The 19,303-nt window shown below is 41.5% G+C and overlaps 1 protein-coding gene across 8 annotated transcripts in view; it reads left to right on the top strand.

Annotated features, from left to right (window-relative positions):
• LOC125455825 (neutral alpha-glucosidase C-like) overlaps positions 1 to 19,303 on the top strand; it is a 110,288-nt gene that overhangs the window by 29,268 nt on the left and 61,717 nt on the right. For 6 of the 8 annotated variants that reach the window (XM_048538308.2, XM_048538307.2, XM_048538309.2 and 3 more), the window contains 2 exons: positions 10,493 to 10,550; positions 15,704 to 15,770. In XM_048538308.2, coding sequence (XP_048394265.2) covers positions 10,493 to 10,550; positions 15,704 to 15,770 — 125 coding nt within the window. Of the gene's footprint in view, positions 1 to 6,845; positions 6,955 to 10,492; positions 10,551 to 15,703; positions 15,771 to 17,067; positions 17,383 to 19,303 lie in introns of those variants that run through there. The other 2 variants (XM_048538314.2, XM_048538315.2) reach the window with 2 other exon arrangements.

The following is a 19,303-nucleotide window of genomic DNA, read 5'->3' as shown; positions in this document are numbered from 1 at the left end:
ACTCCAGATGTGGCCAAACCAGGCTTTTGTATAGCTGAAGCATACCTTCACGGCTCTTGAACTCTATCCCACTATTAATGAAAGCTAACTCACCATACGCCTTCTTAACACCTCTATCCACCTGGGTGGCAGCTTTCAGGGAACTGTCGACATGAACCCCAAGATCCCTCTGCACCTCCACACTGCCAAGAATCTTTCCATTAACCCGATATTCTGCTTTCAAGTTTGTCCTTCCAAAATGAATCACCTCATACTTTTCAGGGTTAAACTCCATCTCAGCCCAACTCTGTATCCTATCAATATCCCTTTGTAACCTAGAACAGCCCTCTGCACTGTCCACAACGCGACCCCCCTTTGTATCGTCCTCCCTTCCACTCCTTCATCCAAATCATTTACAAAAGTCACAAATAGAAGAGCACCCAGAACAGATCCTTGTGGTACACCACTTGTAATTGAGCACCATGTTGAATATTTTCTATCCACAATGACTCTTTGTCTTCTAGGGGTCAGCCAATTCTGAATCCAATCTGCCACATTTCACCCTATCCCATGCCTCCTTACCTTTTGCAAGAGCCAACCATAGGGAATCTTATCAGACGCCTTACTTAAATCCATGTATACCACATCTACTGCTCTACCTTCATCCACGTGTTTGGTCACCTCTTCAAAGAATTCAGTAAGGTTTGTGGGGCATGATCGACCCCTCACAAATCCATACTGACTACCACAAAACAAACTGTGTCTATCCAAGTGATCATAAATCCTATCTCTCAGAGCCCTTTCCAATAATTTTGCCCACCACTGATGTAAAACTAACTGGCCCGTAATTTCTGGGGTTATCCCTATTCCTTTTTTTTGAACAAGGGAATGACATTTGCCTCTCTCCAATCTTCCGGCACTAGACCGTGGACAGTGAAGACAAAAAGATCATTGCCAAAGGCCCTGCGATCTCTTCCCTCACTTGCCATGGAATCCTTGGATAAATCCAATCAGGCCTGGGGGCCTTAACTATCTTCAACTGCCTCAAAATTCCTAGCATACCTTCCTTACTAACATCGACCTCCTCTAGCCTACCAGCCTGTTTCACACTGAACTCCTCTACAATTTTCCTTGATCCTATCTGCCAAGGTTTTCTCATGGCCCCTGAAAGCTCTCCTAAGCCCTTTCTTCAACTCCTTCCTGGATAACATGTATCCCTCTAGACCCTTTTCCGTTCCTTGTTTCTCAAACCTTACCTAAGAACCCTTCTTCCTCTTAAACCAGTCGTTCGACCTCTCTTGAGAACCAAGGCTCCCTCACTCGACCTCATCATCCCTGCCTGTTAGGGACAAACATATCGAGCACATACAGTATGCATTCGTTAAACAATCTCCACATTTCAATACTGCTCTTCCCTGACAGCATGTGTTCCCATTTTATGTCACTCATTTCTTGCCTAACAGAATTATAATTACCATTCTCCCAGTTATAAACCTTACCCTGCTGTACGTACCTATCCTTTTCCATGACTATTGTAAAAGTAACAGAGTTATGATCACTACCGCCAAAATGCTCTCCTACCAACAGGCCTAACACTTGGCCCGGTTCATTGCCAAGCACCATATCCAAAGTGGCCCGTCCTCGTATTGGTCTAGCTACATACTGTGTCAGGAATCCTTCCTGAGCGCACTGTACAAAGTCCGCTCCATCTAAACTATTAGAGCTAAAATGTTTCCATCAATATTTGGAAAGTTGAAGTCATCCATGACTACAACCCTGTGACTTCTGCACCTTTCCAGTATCTGCCTCCCAATCGGCTCCTCCACTTCTCTCCAACTATTAAGGGGTCTGTAAAAAAACCTCCCACCAAAGTGACTGGTCCTTTCTTGTTCCTACCTCAACCGAAACTGACTCTGTAGACATATCATTCACGAACTGCCTTTCAGTAGCTGCTGTACCAGCCTTGACTAGCAATGCCATTCCCCTGCCTCTTTTTCCACCCTCCCTATTTCTTTTAGAGCATATAAATCCCAGAACTTACAACAATCATTCCTGCCCCTGAGTTACCTAAGTTTCTGTAATGGCCACAACATCATAGTTCCAAGTACTGACCCATGCTCTAAATTTATCCGCCTTATTTCTGATACTTCTAGTATTGAAGTATACACACCTCAAACCATCTCTGGTATTTCCTTATTAACAACCTCACTCCCTGTTGTGTTTGTTGGAAGGCTGAATACCTCATCCTCTGAATTCCAAATCCGGTTCCCCACCCCCTGCCAGTCCAGTTCAAACCATCCCATAAAGCTCGAGCAAACCTCTCTCCCAGGATATTTGTGTCCTTCTGGTTCAGGTGCAACCCATCCTTACTGTACGGGTCCCACCTTCCCCAGAATGTGCTCCAATTATCCACATAATGGAAGCCCTCCCTCCCTACACCAGCCCTATAGCCACGTGTTTAGCTGCACTCTCTCCCTATTTCTTACCTCGTTATCACGTGGCACTGGTAGTAATCCAGAGATAACTACTCCGTTTGTCCTGGACTTCAGCTTCCAACCTAAATCCCTATAAACGCCACCTTCCAATCTAACTCCCTGTAAACGTCATCAGGGCTAGACCCTGATGAAGCGTCTAGGCCCGAAACATCAGCTTTTGTGCTCCTGAGATGTTGCTTGGCCTGCTGTGTTCATCCAGCTTCACATTTTGTTATCTTGGATTCTCCAGCATTTGCAGTTCCCATTATCTCTAACTCCCTGTACTCGTTTTTCACATTCTCAGTCCTTTTTCTACCTTTGTTATTGGTACTGACGTGTACCATGACTGCTGGTTGCTCACCCTCCCCCTTTAGGATCTTGAGGACCCGATCTTCGACATCATGGACCCTGGCACCTTGGAGGTAACATACTATCAGTTCATCCGTTTGCATCCACAGAACTGCCTGTCTGTGCCTCTTCATGTTGAACCCTCCACTACAATTGCTCTCCTATTCTCCCCTTTCCCTTCTGTGCCACCGGGCCAGGCTCAGTGCCAGAGACCTTTCCGCTGTGGCCTTCCCCTTGTAGGTCGTCCCCCCAGCAGCATCTGAAACGGTATACTTATTATTGAGGGGAATAGCCACGGGGATCCCTGCACAGTCTGCCTACTCCCTTTGTCCTTCCTGACAGTCACCCAGCTACCTTTTTCCTGTACCTTGGGTGTGACCACTTCTTATAACTCCTCTCTGTCACCCCCTCAGCTTCCCGAATAATCCGGAGTTCATCCAGCTCCAGTTCCCTAGCGTGGTTTTTGAGGAGCTGGAGTTGGGTGCATTTCTCGCTGGTGAAATCACAGGGGACACCAGCAGTGACCCTTACCTCCCACGTCGTGCAAGAGGAGCATGGAGCTGCCCTTGCTTCCATTCCCTCTACTCTAGATTTCCAGAAGAATTAAAAAAAAGGCCTTACCTTACCAGCCATCCACACAGTTTTTTAGTTTGAGGAGGAAGATGGGTGGGAGACACGACATGTGTAGTGTTTCGGGTTTAGCCAATGCCCGAATTTCTCAGTTCCTTCCTGGCTTGAGTTCTGTCCACACACCGGCCACTGAAAAAAAGAAGGCTGCTGCTACACAAGTTTTTACACAGGGGAAAAAAAATCAACCTTACCTTCCCATCGGCACTCTGGCTCATGCTGTTGCCGCTGAAAGCAAGAAGGTCGCTACTGCATGAGTTAAGTTTTTATACAGTGAAGAAAAAACAATTCATTTATGTTGGGCCATAGAAGGAATTTGGGGCTAGCTGAGTTGCATCGGAATTGTCAACGTAGTGGGAGGGAGCTTCAATTACTTCAGTTACCTTGAAATAGCATGATTGAAAGTTAAGATTGTAAGTAAAATAGATACGTACAGTTTTGGCCTTTTTTCCTCTAGTTAGGGTCTGGGATGCACTGCCTGAGAGTATGATGGAGGCAGTTTCAATCAAAGCCTTAAAAAGAAAATTGGATAATTATCTGGACAGAAAGTATTTGTGAGTTAGCCGGGAAAGTTGAGTGAATAGGGCTAGGTGAGTTGCTTTAGTAGAGACCAGCACTGATTGTAATAAGTCAAATGACTTCCTTCTATGCTGGACCCTTCTATGATTTTATATATTTCAATTTATTTATTTTAGATTAATCTCAATGGCAAGTCTTAGCTTCCTTCAGTCTTAGAACTGTTCAGCTATGCAGCATGGAAACAGACCCTTTGGTCCAACCAATTCGTGCTGAACATAATCTCAAAATAAACTAGTACCACCTGCCTGGCCCTGGCCTATATCCCTTCAAATCTCTCCTATTTATGTACTGATCCAAATATCTTTTAAATGTTGTAATTGTGCTCACGTTCACTGCTTCCCCAGGAAGTTCAATCCAGATGCAAACCACCATCTGTGTAAAAAAAAAATTGCCCCCAGAGATTTTTAAATCCTAGTCCTCTCACTTTAAAAATGTGCCCATTAGTCTTGAAATCTAGCATCCCAGGGAAAAGACACCTACTATTAACACTACATATAGACTTCATGAATTTATAAACTTCTCCAAGGTCACCTCTCAACCTCCTATGCTCTTGAAAGTATCTCCTTCGGAGCTGATATGTGGTCCTTGATAGTAAGTCAAGGGTAACAAGCAGAACATGCTTCTTAATTGCAAGATCTGTCAGAAAATTGCATGTACAAATCCTACTTCAGGACCTGAGCACACTTCAGTACAGTTACAGCAGAGGTGCTGTATTTTAGAAGAGATGTAAAACTAAGTTACTGTCTGTCCTTTCATTGGATAGAAAAAATTGAGGACACTATTTTGAAGAGCAGGGAAGTTATCCTTTGTGTGCTGGTCAATGTTTATCCATCAATCAACATCACAATAACATTATCAGGTTGTTATCAGATTATTGGGGGTTTGCTGTATACAAATAGGTATTTTCTACAAGACTGTTGACTGTGATCAAAAGTACTTAATTAACTCAAAAGTACTTTCAAACACAAAAACAAAAATTGCTGGAGAGTTTCAGTATCCTCAGGGTGCTGACAAATGGTCACACAAATGGACCCTATATGTTAACTCTGCTTTATCTCCACAGATGGTGAGAGGATCTCCAGCAATTTCTGTTTTTGTTTCACATTTATGGCATCCACAGATCTTTGTTTTATCCAGGTTCTTTCAGACTTTAGTGATGAGAAAGGCTCTATCATATGACCATGAGTAATAAGAGCAGGAGAAGGCCATTTGGCCCCTTCTCCCTGCTCTGCCATTCAGTTGAATCATGGCTGATCTGACATTCCTCACATCCACTTTACAATTTGTTCCCTGTAACCCTTGATTCCCTTCACGATCAAGAATCTATTTACCTCAGCCTTGAACAAGAATTCTGTGCCCACAGCTGTCTGTGACACGGAGTTCCAAAGACTCTCAACCCTCTGAGAGAAGAAATTCTTCCTCATCTCAGTCTTAAAATGATGCCCCTTTATTCTAAGACTATGCCCTCTAGTCACACATTCTCCCATCAGGGAAGATATCTTCTCAGCATTTACCCTGTAAACCCAGTTAAGAATCCTGTATGTTTCAATGAGATAACCTCTCAATCTTCTATTCTCCAGTGAGTAGAGACCCAATCTGTTTGGCCTTTGGTCATAAAACAATCCCTCCATATCAGAAATCATCCTCGTGAATGTTCTCTGAACTGCCTCCAATGAAATTCTATCTTTTCTTAAGTAAGGGGACCAAAGCTGTACACAGTTCTTCAGGTGTAGTTTTACCAGCATGTTGTACAGTTACATAAAGATTTTCCAACCTTCATACTTCAAGCCCCTTGAAATAAGGTCCAACATTCCATTAACATTCCTGATTATCAGCTGTACCTGTGTGCTAGCTTTCTGTGTTTCATACACAAGTACCCCCTGGTCCCTGTGTGTTATAGCTTTCTGCAGTTTTTCTTCATTTAAATAATACTCCATGCTCCCAAAATTAACAACTTCACATTTTCTAATATTATACTCCATTTGCCAACATTTTGCCTAGTTTATGTAACCTATCAATGTCTCTCTATTAACCGTTTGCATCCTTTTCACAACCTGTCTTTCCACCTATTTTTGTGTTGTCTACAAATTTGGCTACAATTCATTCACTTCCAGTCTCCAAGTCATTAATATTTATTGTGAACATTTGTGGTCCTGATCCCTGTGGAACCCCACTGACCACAATTGCCAACCTGAAATAGAACCCCTTATCTGTATTTGTTGTATCCTGCCTTTCAGCCAGTTTTTTTTATCCACACCAATATACTGCTTCCAACACCATGAGCTCTCATCTTATGACTTTACATTAGTAATTTCTGTACAATGCTCCAATGAATCAGCACTTTGTTTTTGTTGAAAGATGTTGACAGAGCACCCATTAGTGTTTTTAAGTCAATATTGTGAACTCTTGCTTATCTCAAACCAAACATGATCTTGTAAAAAAAATTTCAAAAAAATTTAATATTTCTTCAGTCCTACACCAATAATTTAATCTAGTTGAGGTCAGCTGGCAGGGTTTTAACCCACTGCCATTTAAGGAGAAGTGAAAATGCTGCCAGGTGTGCTAAGTGGACCATGTGGGTAAAGCCACATGGTTACAATGGTTCTAATAGCCCCTCGGATAGAAGGGGATGGAGAGAAATTGAGCAGTGTTCCCTTTTGTGAATAAATATCAACATCTGATGGAAAAGTGATATTCTGGACTGAGTACAATATTAATCCCAGCTATGTCTTACCAACAACCCCATCATTTTGGCCTTCACTTTGTAGGCCTAAATATTATAAACCAGTCTGAAGTTCTGGCGTTAATTATAGAGTAATTGTATGTTTATGTGTTCAGGTGAAGGTATAAACTGAGGATTCACTTGTGCTGAGATATTAGGAACTGCAGATGCTGGAGAATCTGAGATAACAAGGTGTAGAGCTGGATTGTGCTGTCCAATGTTAAGGTATAGATCAAGCACAAATCTGTTCAAAGATAAATGGAAATGAGTCTTGAATGACAAGTATTGTGCCTTTCCCATACAAACAACAGACTTATGAATTTTATCTCTCTAATAATGGAATAATCATCTTATTCTGATATTGATCACTTTGCGATGAGTTTATTTTACCAAGATATTCTAGTACAATTCTGTTTTCCCTTAGGTTGATTCACGGATTCAGATGTATCAGAATATACAAATTCCCGACTTCGTTGTCATTGTCATTCAACTTGGCAAACTGTCAGAAGACTCAAGTACAAAATAACAATAAAATAGCAAGAACTGCAGATGCTGGAGTCAGAGACAACGCAGTATGGAGCTGGAGGAACACAGCAGTAAATTTTCTGAAGAAGGGTCCTCACCCAAAACATCAACTTTTCTGCTCCTCTGATGCTGCTTGGCCTGCTGTGTTCCTCCAGCTCCATACTGTGTTGTCTTGTATAAGATAGCAATTACTTTATTTGGGCATACGTAAGGGACTCAGCCCTGTCAGTAATTCACTCTGCAAAGTTCAACAGTTTCTAGGTTTTGTGCACAGCATTTATTAAATTCTTACTAGATCTATTGACTAGATGTCACAGTGTAAGTTAACTCATTCTGTGCAATGGTGTTGTCTATATTTTACCAATGACCTCTGTTATCTTTGCTGATCAAATGTTTCCATCCTTTATCTTGGCTGTGTACATCCTCAACTAAACCTCATTGACTTTTACTGAATATTTAACCCTAAACAAATTGAAATTTATTCAATCCATTAACCTATAGTCTTGCTTTTTAGTGAACTTTATTTTGATCCATCCAAACCTTATCCAAAGAACAATTCCTTCTGAGTGTGAGTTTAAGTTGAATAATCCCTGTGGCCTCTTTCTGTGCTTCTGTGCTTTTAACCTTTAAGGACTTCCTTTCATATTTGGTTCTGTTTTATGTAACTGGTGATTGTAGTATTGTTAGAATGCTGTGATGAAGCAAAATTGTAGCACTGTTTCCCTCTGAGTCAAACACGACAAACTGCACATATGATATGGCGCATTTCAAACAGACCCACAAGAGCACCAAAGTGGAGCAGTCCAGATATCTTTCACAGTTGTGTGCTTAATAAAGCTACACTCGTAAGGAGAGGTGAGGTCTTAACAGAATTTGAAATGAGATGAAAATTTTAATATCAAGGAATTGTTCGCCTTGGAGTTAATGTGAGTCGGTGAGTATGAGGGTGAATGGCTCAATGAGATTCACTCGAGTTAGCGCGAACAGGTTTGGATGTGCTTAAATTTTGGAGGTCAGAAGATAGGAGCTGGCCAGGAATCCATTTGCATATGTCAGGGAGTGAAACATTAAATGAATGGTTTATTTGGCTTGGTGGACAAATGTAAAATACTCCATGGCACTCTTTTGAAGGGGAGGAGAGAAGTTCTCCCAATGTCCTAGATAACAATTATTCTGCAACTAAAATCATTCAAACAGATTATCTGGTCATTCACTGTTGAACCCTGTTGGGTGCAATTTGTTGCCTTAGTTGTTGATTTTAAAAAAAACTTGATTGGCTGTAAAATGATTTGTGATAACTGAAGATTATGATTTGTGAGATTGCTAGATCATAGAGGTCTGCAGTGCAGAAAACACCATACAGGCCATCGAGTCTGCGCTGTTCAAAAACAGGCACCTACTATTCGGAAGGCACGGTGGCTCAGTGGTTAGCGCTACTGCCTCACAGCGCCAGGGACTTGGATTCACTTCCACCCTTGGACAGTGGAGATTGCACATGCTCCCTCTGTGTCTCGTGCGTTTCCTGCCTCAGCTTAAAAATTTGCAGGTTAGGTGGATTAGCTATGGCATATGCAGGGTAACAGGGATAGGGTAGGGTGGTGGTCCTGGGTGGGATGCTTTTTTGGAGGGTTGGTGTGTACTCGATGGGCCAAATGGCGTGTTTCCACACTGTAGGAATTCAGTGATTCTATGCTGAGTCTGCTGCTGGCATAGATATGTGCAGTTTAAATGCTAATGGTTTTTGCTTCCAGCCCTGATATCCCTCTTTTTAGTGAAAAACAAACATGTTGCAAACTAAAAGATTAATTTAATGTGAAAAATACTGCAAAAATTAAATGAAGTTAGAACATAGAACATAGAACATAGAACAGTACAGCACAGAACAGGCCCTTCAGCCCACAATGTTGTGCCGACCATTGATCCTCATGGATGCACCCTCAAATTTCTGTGACCATATGCATGTCCAGCAGTCTCTTAAATGACCCCAATGACCTTGCTTCCACAACTGCTGCTGGCAACGCATTCCATGCTCTCACAACTCTCTGCGTAAAGAACCTGCCTCTGACATCCCCTCTATACTTTCCACCAACCAGCTTAAAACTATGACCCCTCGTGCTAGCCATTTCTGCCCTGGGAAATAGTCTCTGGCTATCGACTCTATCTATGCCTCTCATTATCTTGTATACCTCAATTAGGTCCCCTCTCCTCCTCCTTTTCTCCAATGAAAAGAGACCGAGCTCAGTCAACCTCTCTTCATAAGATAAGCCCTCCAGTCCAGGCAGCATCCTGGTAAACCTCCTCTGAACCCTCTCCAAAGCATCCACATCTTTCCTATAATAGGGCGCCCAGAACTGGACGCAGTATTCCAAGTGCGGTCTAACCAAAGTTTTATAGAGCTGCAACAAGATCTCACGACTCTTAAACTCAATCCCCCTGTTAATGAAAGCCAAAACACCATATGCTTTCTTAACAACCCTGTCCACTTGGGTGGCCATTTTAAGGGATCTATGTATCTGCACACCAAGATCCCTCTGTTCCTCCACGCTGCCAAGAATCCTATCCTTAATCCTGTACTCAGTTTTCAAATTCGACCTTCCAAAATGCATCACCTCGCATTTATCCAGGTTGAACTCCATCTGCCACCTCTCAGCCCATCTCTGCATCCTGTCAATGTCCCGCTGCAGCCTACAACAGCCCTCTACACTGTCAACGACACCTCCGACCTTTGTGTCGTCTGCAAACTTGCTGACCCATCCTTCAATTCCCTCGTCCAAGTCATTAATAAAAATTACAAACAGTAGAGGCCCAAGGACAGAGCCCTGTGGAACCCCACTCACCACTGACTTCCAGGCAGAATATTTTCCTTCTACTACCACTCGCTGTCTTCTGTTGGCCAGCCAATTCTGTATCCAAGCAGCTAAGTTCCCCTGTATCCCATTCCTCCTGACCTTCTGAATGAGCCTTCCATGGGGAACCTTATCAAATGCCTTACTGAAGTCCATATACACCACATCCACAGCTTGACCCTCATCAACCTTACTAGTCACATCCTCAAAAAACTCGATAAGGTTTGTAAGGCATGACCTACCCCTCACAAGTTGTTGATGTTAATTTGAAGGATTAGCAAGTATACTAAAATAGAATACAAATTCAAATACATTGACTATTTTGCTTCAAAAACAATTGGTATGAATGGCAATGAGCCTCAGAATTGTAATTTTCTGTTTTGTGCATATAGAAACACAAGAGAAAGCAGACAGGAGAGCAAAAGGAAACGTAATGTGGAGACGGAGAAGGTAATGGACAATTAGCTGGTGTTTGGAAAACTGTCCAAATATTAGAAAGCAGGAATGATGGTAAAATTTTGTTCCTCATAGATGTATGTACCATAAAAATTTCTCTTGGATCATCTGCTGCTTTTGTCTATCCCAGTGTGGTGATCGAGGAAAATTCGGAGCACACTCATTCAGGAAGTGTATACCAGACCGTCAGAGAGAGGGAGCAAGAGACTGTCTCAGATTTTGAGAGTTTTTGCAGTAATGCCATTAGATTTTTAAGATTAGAGTAAATGGCTTGTAGAAAACTTTTGACTGGATGATCAAGGATTCGAGGAATTTAACATTCTTAAATGTCAACAATACAAAAAGCATGAATGATTAACATTTTCAATGAATTTTCATTATTAGAAAGCAAATTCTGCCTCTCTTCTACCAATTGGCAATTGTTGATGTAAAAAGATTACAACCTTGAAATGGGCCTCTCGAGCTCTACGATTTGGGTGAACTGACATTAGTTCTTTATTTGCTGATGAGGTGTCTGCTCCAGCAAACTGGCACGAAAAATTGACATGTACTTCAAAATAATGAACCTATTGATTTATGATCCTAGAATTAGAGAAAAAAGAGCCAAGTATTTCAACAATAGTTAAATTATTTGTGTAGCAGCTTTAAGGTAATGAAATGCTTCAGGTGCTTGATAGGACAAAGTATTAGACAGAGTCACATAAGGAGATATATTTTTTAAAAAATCAACAGTGGGAGTTGGAGTCCTTTTGCCTTGTATGTGCCCACAATGCTTAAAGAGATGGAATTCCAGGATTTTGACCCAGCTGCACTGAAGGAATCGTGATATGCAAGTTTGGTGTTCCCATGTATCTGCACCCCTTGTCCATCTAGATGGTGGTACCCATGGTTTTTGAAGGAAATATGCAAGGAGTCTTAGTGAATTTCTGCAGATTTTTATGTAGATGGTATACACTGCTGCTACTGAGTGTTAGTTGTAGAGGCAATGAATATGGTGCCAATGAAAGGTACATTTTGCCGTAGATGGTATCAAACTGCTGTCATCCAGACAAGTGAGAAGTATTTCATTATACTCCTGATTTGTGCCTTGTAGATGGTGGACCGATTTTGGGAGTCAGCAAGTCAGTTATTCTGTGCAGACCCCTACCCTTGTAGCCACTGCATTTATATGGTTAGTCCAATTTTGATTCTATCAAATGATAATCCCCAGAAACTTGATACTGTAGGATTCAGTGATGGTGATGCCTCTGTACGATGGTTAGATTATTTCTTATTAGGGATGGTCAATATCTGGCTCATGTGTGATGTAAATATTACTTGTCACTTGTCAGCCCAAGCCTGGATATTGCCCAGTCTTACTGCATTTGGACATGGACATAGTGTCTGAGGAGTTGTGAATGGTGCTAAATATTTAGTCAGCAGTGAATATCCCCTCTCCTAACCTTATGATGAAAGGAAGTTCATTGATGAACCAGCACAAGAAGTTTGGGCCTTGGACACTGCCCTGGGGAACTCCTGCAGAGACGTCCTGGAGCTGGGTTGACTGACCTCCAACAACCGCACTGTATCCCTTTGTACCAGGTATAACTAGCACAGAGCTGTCCTGCTTTTTGTATACAAGATGTAGTTGGGCAATTTTCCACATTGTTGTCTCAATGCCAGTGTGGCAGCTGTACTGGAACAGCTTGTTAGGGATGCAGCTGGTTCTGGAGTACACATCTTTAGCACCATTATTAGAATGTTCACAGGGCCCTAGCCTTTGCAGTATGCAGTGCCTTCAGCCACTTATTGATACATGTGCAGTGAATTGAATTGAATTGATTGAAGACTTTCTTCTGTGATGTTGAGGATGTCTCGATGAGGATGAGGTGCATCATTCATTAGGCACTTCTGGCTGAAGGTTGTTGCAAATGTTTCAGCCTTATCTTTTGCACTAATATTTAGAGCTCCCCATATTTGAGGATGGAGATACCTGTGGAACCTCCTCTTCCAGGGGTTATTTAATTGTCCACTACAATTCACACCTAGGTGTAACAGGACTGTGGATCTTAGATCTGATATATGGTTGTTGAATCACATACTTCTGACTGTGACTTACTGATTATGATTTTGGCATGCAAGTAGTCCTGTTTTATAGCTTCACCAGACTGACAACTTACTGCCTTTAGTTGCTGCTGGCATGCCTTCCTACACTCTTCACCGAACTAGGTTCAATGGTTTTCTTTACTCAGAGAGTGATACGGGCATGGAATGCATTGCTGGAGAGGGTAGTGGAGTCGGCCTCATTAGGGGCATTTAAGCAGCTATTAGATAGGCGTATGGATGATTGTATAAGGTAGTGGTGGAGGTTAGATAGACCTTAGGTTTAGGGTAAAAGTTTGGTATAACATCATGGGCTGAAGTGCCTGTACTGTTCTATGTTCTAAGATTGATCCCTTGGCTTGACGATAATGTTCAAGGTGGGGACATGCAAGGCCATGAGGTTGTGAATTGTCTTGTTTCTGCTGCTGCTCATGGCCCATATATGCTTCGTTCAGGCAAAGAGAGTATTCCATCACATGCCTAACTCATGCCTTTTAGATGGTGTATAGGCTTTGGGGAGTCAGGACTAGAGTTACTCACAGTAAAATTCCTAGCCTCTGACCTATGGTTGTAGCATGATTTTTGTTTTTTTTTTGGTTGGTCCAGTTCAGTTTCCAGTCGACGGTAATGCCTAAGACAGGGATTCCCAAATGTTAGATTGCGAATCCTCTGGTGTAATGAGTGAAATTTTGGGCTCATGAACTCAAGCTAACATTGGCTGTTCTGGAGTGGTAACCAAATGCCAAGAGCTGCATGGCTCCTCTAAATTGTTGGTGTTTTTATAAGTGGCCAACTTATTGAACATGGAGTTCTAAACAATGTGTGGAGACACTGTGAAAATCAAATAAAATAGAAAATGCTGGAGGAAACCAGGTCCAGCAGCATCTATTAGAAAAAATAGAGTTCATGTTTTGAGTCCAGTTTCGCTCTTCTTCGGAACTATTCTTTTGTTCAAGGTATCTATGAAAGTTAGAAGGTTTATTGTAGATTTCAGGCTCAAAACATTGACTTTACTACTGTCTCCACAGAATTTGCCAGACCTGTTGATTTTCTCCAGCATTTTCTGTTTTATTTCAGATTTCCAACATATATGGTATTTACCTATAAAGATCAAAGTAGGTGCTGTTTTAAATTGAAAACTCTATAAATTAAACAACTGCTCCCACCTGTTGACTTTCACAGGTCTGTTACTTCTTAGTTAATGATGCACTAGAATGCGTGACTTTGAAACATAATACCTGAGAATATCTCATTGAGGCATTAAGTCTGAACACATGACTATAATTTCCTGTTTATTACAGAGCAGGAGTTCTCAAACTGCAGTATGATTGTGAGCTCCATGCTTTCATGGAACTCTGATCAAGTGCTAACAGTTGTATGGCTCCTTTAATTCCTTGAAGGCTTCTTAATAGGGAATATAGCCTAACTTGCTAATCTATGAGGCCTCGTTCCTGAGCTGAAAAATCTAATGAAAAGGCAGGTACTTCTAACTTCAAAACCTTCTAGCTCATCTGCTTGAAGAATCCTTTCCTCACCTTCCACTACCAACACACATCTCAACAAGCATCTGTAGCAACTTCTGGCCTTGATTTCAGCCCTGGGGTCACGGTAATATTTCTCCATTTTTGAAGCATCAAAATGGGGCTACAATGGACATTTTTGTGAGAAGGACTGTTTCAGAGGATTTCACCCCCGTGTGGCTTTACTAGAATTGGTGTGAAAGTTAGAAAATTCAATTCAGGTTACTTGGCAAAATGGATCTGTGATGTCACAAATGAAATGTTATTTGTTTGAAAGTGTTCAATTTTTTATCTTCCAACTTTCTTTTCCTGCCCACCAACTGGTGCTGTGATACAGTTCAACCAAGCCACATGTGGTGAACCAAACGATATATCTTGCATAGTTTCTGAAGAAGTCACTCTAAGCGTTAACTTTCTTTCCTTGTCCATAGATACTACCAGACCTGCTGGGTTTCTCCAGAACATTTTGGTTTTGTTTCATAGTTTGTATATATAACATTTTGTCATGGAGGTCATTAATTACTGGTAAAAATCAGGAATATTGGCTGATTTTTCTCCCCTTCCCCAATTTATAATGCTGCTGCCAGATCGTAGAAAGATCATAGAATCCTCTGTGGAGACAGGCCATTCAGCCCAACAAATCCACACCAACCATCTGAAGAGCATTCCACCCAGACCCACCCGATCACCTGTAAACCTGCATTTCCCATGACTAATGCATCTAACTTGCACATCTTTGGACTGTGGGTGGAAACCGGAGACCTGGCAGAAACCCATGCAGACACGGTGAGAAATGAAAACTCCACACAGACAGCTGCCTGGGGGTGGAAATGAACCTGGGTCCCTGGCGCTGTGAGGCAGTGCTGTTAACCACTGAGCCACCAGTATTGTAATCCTGTTGGTATTGCCTACTGAAGCTTAGCACAGTGGCTTGCCTGTTCTGTCTAGTTCACTACTGTAAAAGTAGTGCTTGGAACCAGTGGAGAAGCCCCAGTTAAAACCTCACATTGTGGGTAAGTCAGTTGTGTTTTCTGTTTTATTTCACTGTCCAACAAGGACTTCTCACTAGATGACATGCACCATACAGTACATTACTCAGCTATACAAACCAAGCAGGCTGCGAGATCTCAGCAGCCTTTTCTAAAAAGACTGAATGACATTGGGTGAAGGCAGAGTTTGAATTTGTCGCGACTCCTCCCCAGTTGACCATCTTGCTGACAGTCACTTTCAAAACGTTAGCATAAAGTTGTGAGCTTTTAGATAGCGTATAACAAGGAAGTCACCTTGCCCAATGCGAGGAAATATATTAAGGACAATAGAAATGTTTAGAAAGCAAAACTTCATTTGAGTAAAACGTGAAGTTTAAATGGTAATATTCCAATATGCAAAATTCTGACTCTAGGCTTGACTTCCTTGAGTAGCCTTGATCACCATTCAGAATTAATACAACATTTGCCAGCAACTTTTAATCAGTGGTTTCAGCTAGACGAAGTACTAGACCAAGTGGAATGTCCTGTAACTTTTGATTATGGTTTAAATATACAGGAGAGTGAAGAAGATCTAGGCTTGTGGAAGGAGCAATTTCATGAATTCATAGACATCAAAGTCAATGGTAAGCAATGGAATTTGGTATCATTTCTGTATTAAGTTGACAATCTTTTGCTTGATTGTATCTTCTAAAATGCTTCTTCTGGCTGCTACCGGAGTGTCACCACATCAAAAGTTAAACATTGCTAAAGGAAGACTAGAAGATGAAGGACTTTTTAGCACTATTTATGTTCTGTAGTGTCAACCATTAATGTACATAAAAAGCCATACAGAAACAGTTTAATTTGTGACTGGGCTAAGTGCACAAGCTGCACAGGACACTTTCATAAATAATTTATTTCATACTGTTGTTGTTGAATGCTGTCGAAATGAATGCTTTTGTCTTTACTTTTACTGGAAAAGTGCAAATAGCAACAAAGACAAAAGAACATCCCAATTGACTAAGCTGCTTTCTTCTGTTTGTAGTCTTGACTTACATATTAGTGCTTATCTGAGCTTTTGTCTGTTCCTTGGGAAACTATGTTGCTAGATAAATGAAGTCAAGCCTGTTGTTTTACTGTATGAACGGGTCTCACAATGCACAGTTAATCTGCAGTTCTGGCTGGACGCTAAATCAAAATAGCCATGTAAGCTGAATGAATCGGAATTGTGCATCAGTGTAAGCAGCCTTACTTTCAGGGTATCTAAAAGGTACATGAAATCATCTCTGTATTTGGACGAGCATACAGGAAAAAATTAAACATGTAAGAAATGTCACACAATCAAGGTGACATTTAGTCTGCATTTCGTTTGGAGAATCTAGTTGGCAAATTCTCAAAAATGGGTTGATGGAGTTTTTTTGGTTATTTCTTCAATCCGTATTTTCTACAGCCAACCAGAGAGTAGACTAGATATTTTTGATTGCCTTTCAGAGATGTTATGATGCACTTCTGGAGCAGATGGGACTTAAACCCAGGACTGGTTCAGAGGTAGAAACACTACTACTGTGTTACGTGAGCCCCAGGAGCACACTAATCTAGACATGTAATGTGCAAAGGAAAAATTTATCTGTGATCTCAATATAAAGGAGACATGTTCTCTTTAAACATTCCTTCTAATTATATCTCTTCCAGCAGGGATGAAAGGCAATCAACTTCTAATCCACTGGCTAGAAGTTTCTGACAACTGTTCTGTTAACTCTGAATTGTGATCAAATTCCATTAGTGTCAACTTTGATTTTGAATTTAGAGATAATTAACTTAAAAGTCTTCATCAGGACATCTCAGGGAGATTTGTTGGTTTCACTTTATTTCGGTATTTGAGCAGAATTTTTTATTACAGATTGGTTTGATTTTCGTGTTGACACTCACTGAGAGAAGATAGCCAAAGTAAATGACAGATAAGTAGGCCTGCCTTGTAAATGGAGAAGAAGTCATTTGGACTGCTGATAATGTGAAATTTCAGATTGGTCTTCTTACGCGGCAACAGCCGTTGTAATATTTGGTCTAGCTAAGCTGTAATTGAAAAATCTACAGCGGTCCTCAAAGAGCCTTGTGGCAAAAAAAACCCCAGCAGATTGGAATTATTGAGAAAGAACCAGAACAGGGATTGAAATTTCCATAATCTGGACATGACTTTTTTATCTCTGGATAACTGGAACTGAAGGAGACTCTGCCATACCAATATGGTATCCCTACGTAAGTACAAACAAACAACTTTAAGATTGGCATGTCTTATAGGGAAAAGACTTATGTGAAGTAAGCAGTAAAACTAAATGTATAACATGTACAATGATAACCTATGCTAAGATTACAATCATTCTCGGGTTGTAAATGGGTGCCCTTTTGGTGTCCATTTGTAAATTGGAAGACAATGAGGGTCAGCATAAAAAAGCCTTTCATAAGTGCAGGAAGTGTTCTTATGTTAGGTCTTTAAAATTATACCCCGAAATTCAAAGATGTTATGGTCACTGAGGGGATCTTTTACTCAGATCACTTATTAAACGTGCCCCATTGCACATCTCTAAATCCAACAAAGCCTGATCCCTGGTCGGACCCACAACATATTATTCTAGGCAAGTGTCCTCATACACTTTCGGAATTCTGCCTCATGACTAACTCTGCCAATCTAACAAGCACAATCTACATGAACATTAAAGTCACCCATGATTAATATACTGCCTTTTTTTAACATGCAGTCATTATCTCCAGAATTATTCTGTGTCCTACACTATGTTAGACAATAGACAATAGGTGCTGGAGTAGGCCATTCGACCCTTCGAGCCAGCACCATCATTCATTATGATCATGGCTGATCATCCACAGTCAGTATCCTGTTCCTGCCTTATCCCCATAACCCTTGATTCCACTATATTTATGAGCTCTGTCTATCTCTTTCTTGCAAGCATCCAGAGAGTTGGCCTCCACTCCCTTCTGGGGCAGAGCATTCCATATATCCACCACTCTCTGGGTGAAGAAGCTTTTCCTCAACTCTGTTCTAAATGGCCTACCCGTTATTTTTAAACTGTGTCCTCCGGTCCTGGACTCACCCATCAGCGGAAACATGCTTCCTGCCACCACAGTGTCCAATCCCTTAATAATCTTATACGTCTCAATCAGATCCCCTCTCATCCTTCTCAACTCAAGAGTATACAAGCCCAGTCGCTCCAATCTTTCAACATATGATAGTCCCGCCATTCTGGAAATTGACCTTGTGAACCTACGCTGCACTCCCTCAATAGCAAGAATGTCCTTCCTCAAATTGGGAGACCAAAACTGCACACAATACTCCAGGTGGGGTCTCACCAGGTCCCTGTACAGCTGCAGAAGGACCTCTTTGCTCCTATACTCAATTCCTCTTGTGATGAAGGCCAGCATGCTATTAGCTTTCTTCACTACCTGCTGTACCTGCATGCTTGCTTTCATTGACTGATGTATAAGAACACCTAGATCTCGTTGTGCTTCCCCTTTACCTAACTTGACTCCATTGAGATAGTAATCTGCCTTCCTGTTCTTGCCACCAAAGTGGATAACCACACATTTATCCACATTAAACTGCATCTGCCATGCATCCGTCCACTCACCTAGTCCAAGTCACCCTGTATTCTAATAACATCCTCCTCACATTTCACTCTGCCACCCAACTTTGTGTCATCAGCAAATTTGCTAATATTACTTGTAATGCCTTTGTCTATATCATTAATATATATCGTAAACAGCTGCGATCCCAGCACCGAACCTTGTGGTATCCCACTGGTCACTGCCTGCCATTCCGAAAGGGACCCGTTTATCACTACTCTTTGCTTCCTGTCAGCTAGCCAATTTTCAATCCAACTCAGTATTTTGCCCTAAGTACCATGTGCCCTAATTTTGTTCACCAATCTCCTATGCGGGACTTTATCAAAGGCTTTCTGAAAGTCCAGGTACACTACATCCACAGGCTCTCCCTTATCCATCTTCATAGATACATCCTCAAAAAATTCCAGAAGATTAGTCAAGCATGATTTCCCCTTTGTAAATCCATGCTGACTCTGACCTATTCTGTTACTGCTATCCAAATGAGTCATAATTTCATCTTTTATAACTGACTCCAGCATCTTTCCCACCACTGACGTCAGGC

This window comes from Stegostoma tigrinum, chromosome 10, assembly GCF_030684315.1.
Source record: "Stegostoma tigrinum isolate sSteTig4 chromosome 10, sSteTig4.hap1, whole genome shotgun sequence".
Taxonomy (NCBI): domain Eukaryota; kingdom Metazoa; phylum Chordata; class Chondrichthyes; order Orectolobiformes; family Stegostomatidae; genus Stegostoma; species Stegostoma tigrinum.
Note: the sequence above shows the minus strand (reverse complement) of the source record. Positions and strands in the feature narration are given on the sequence as shown.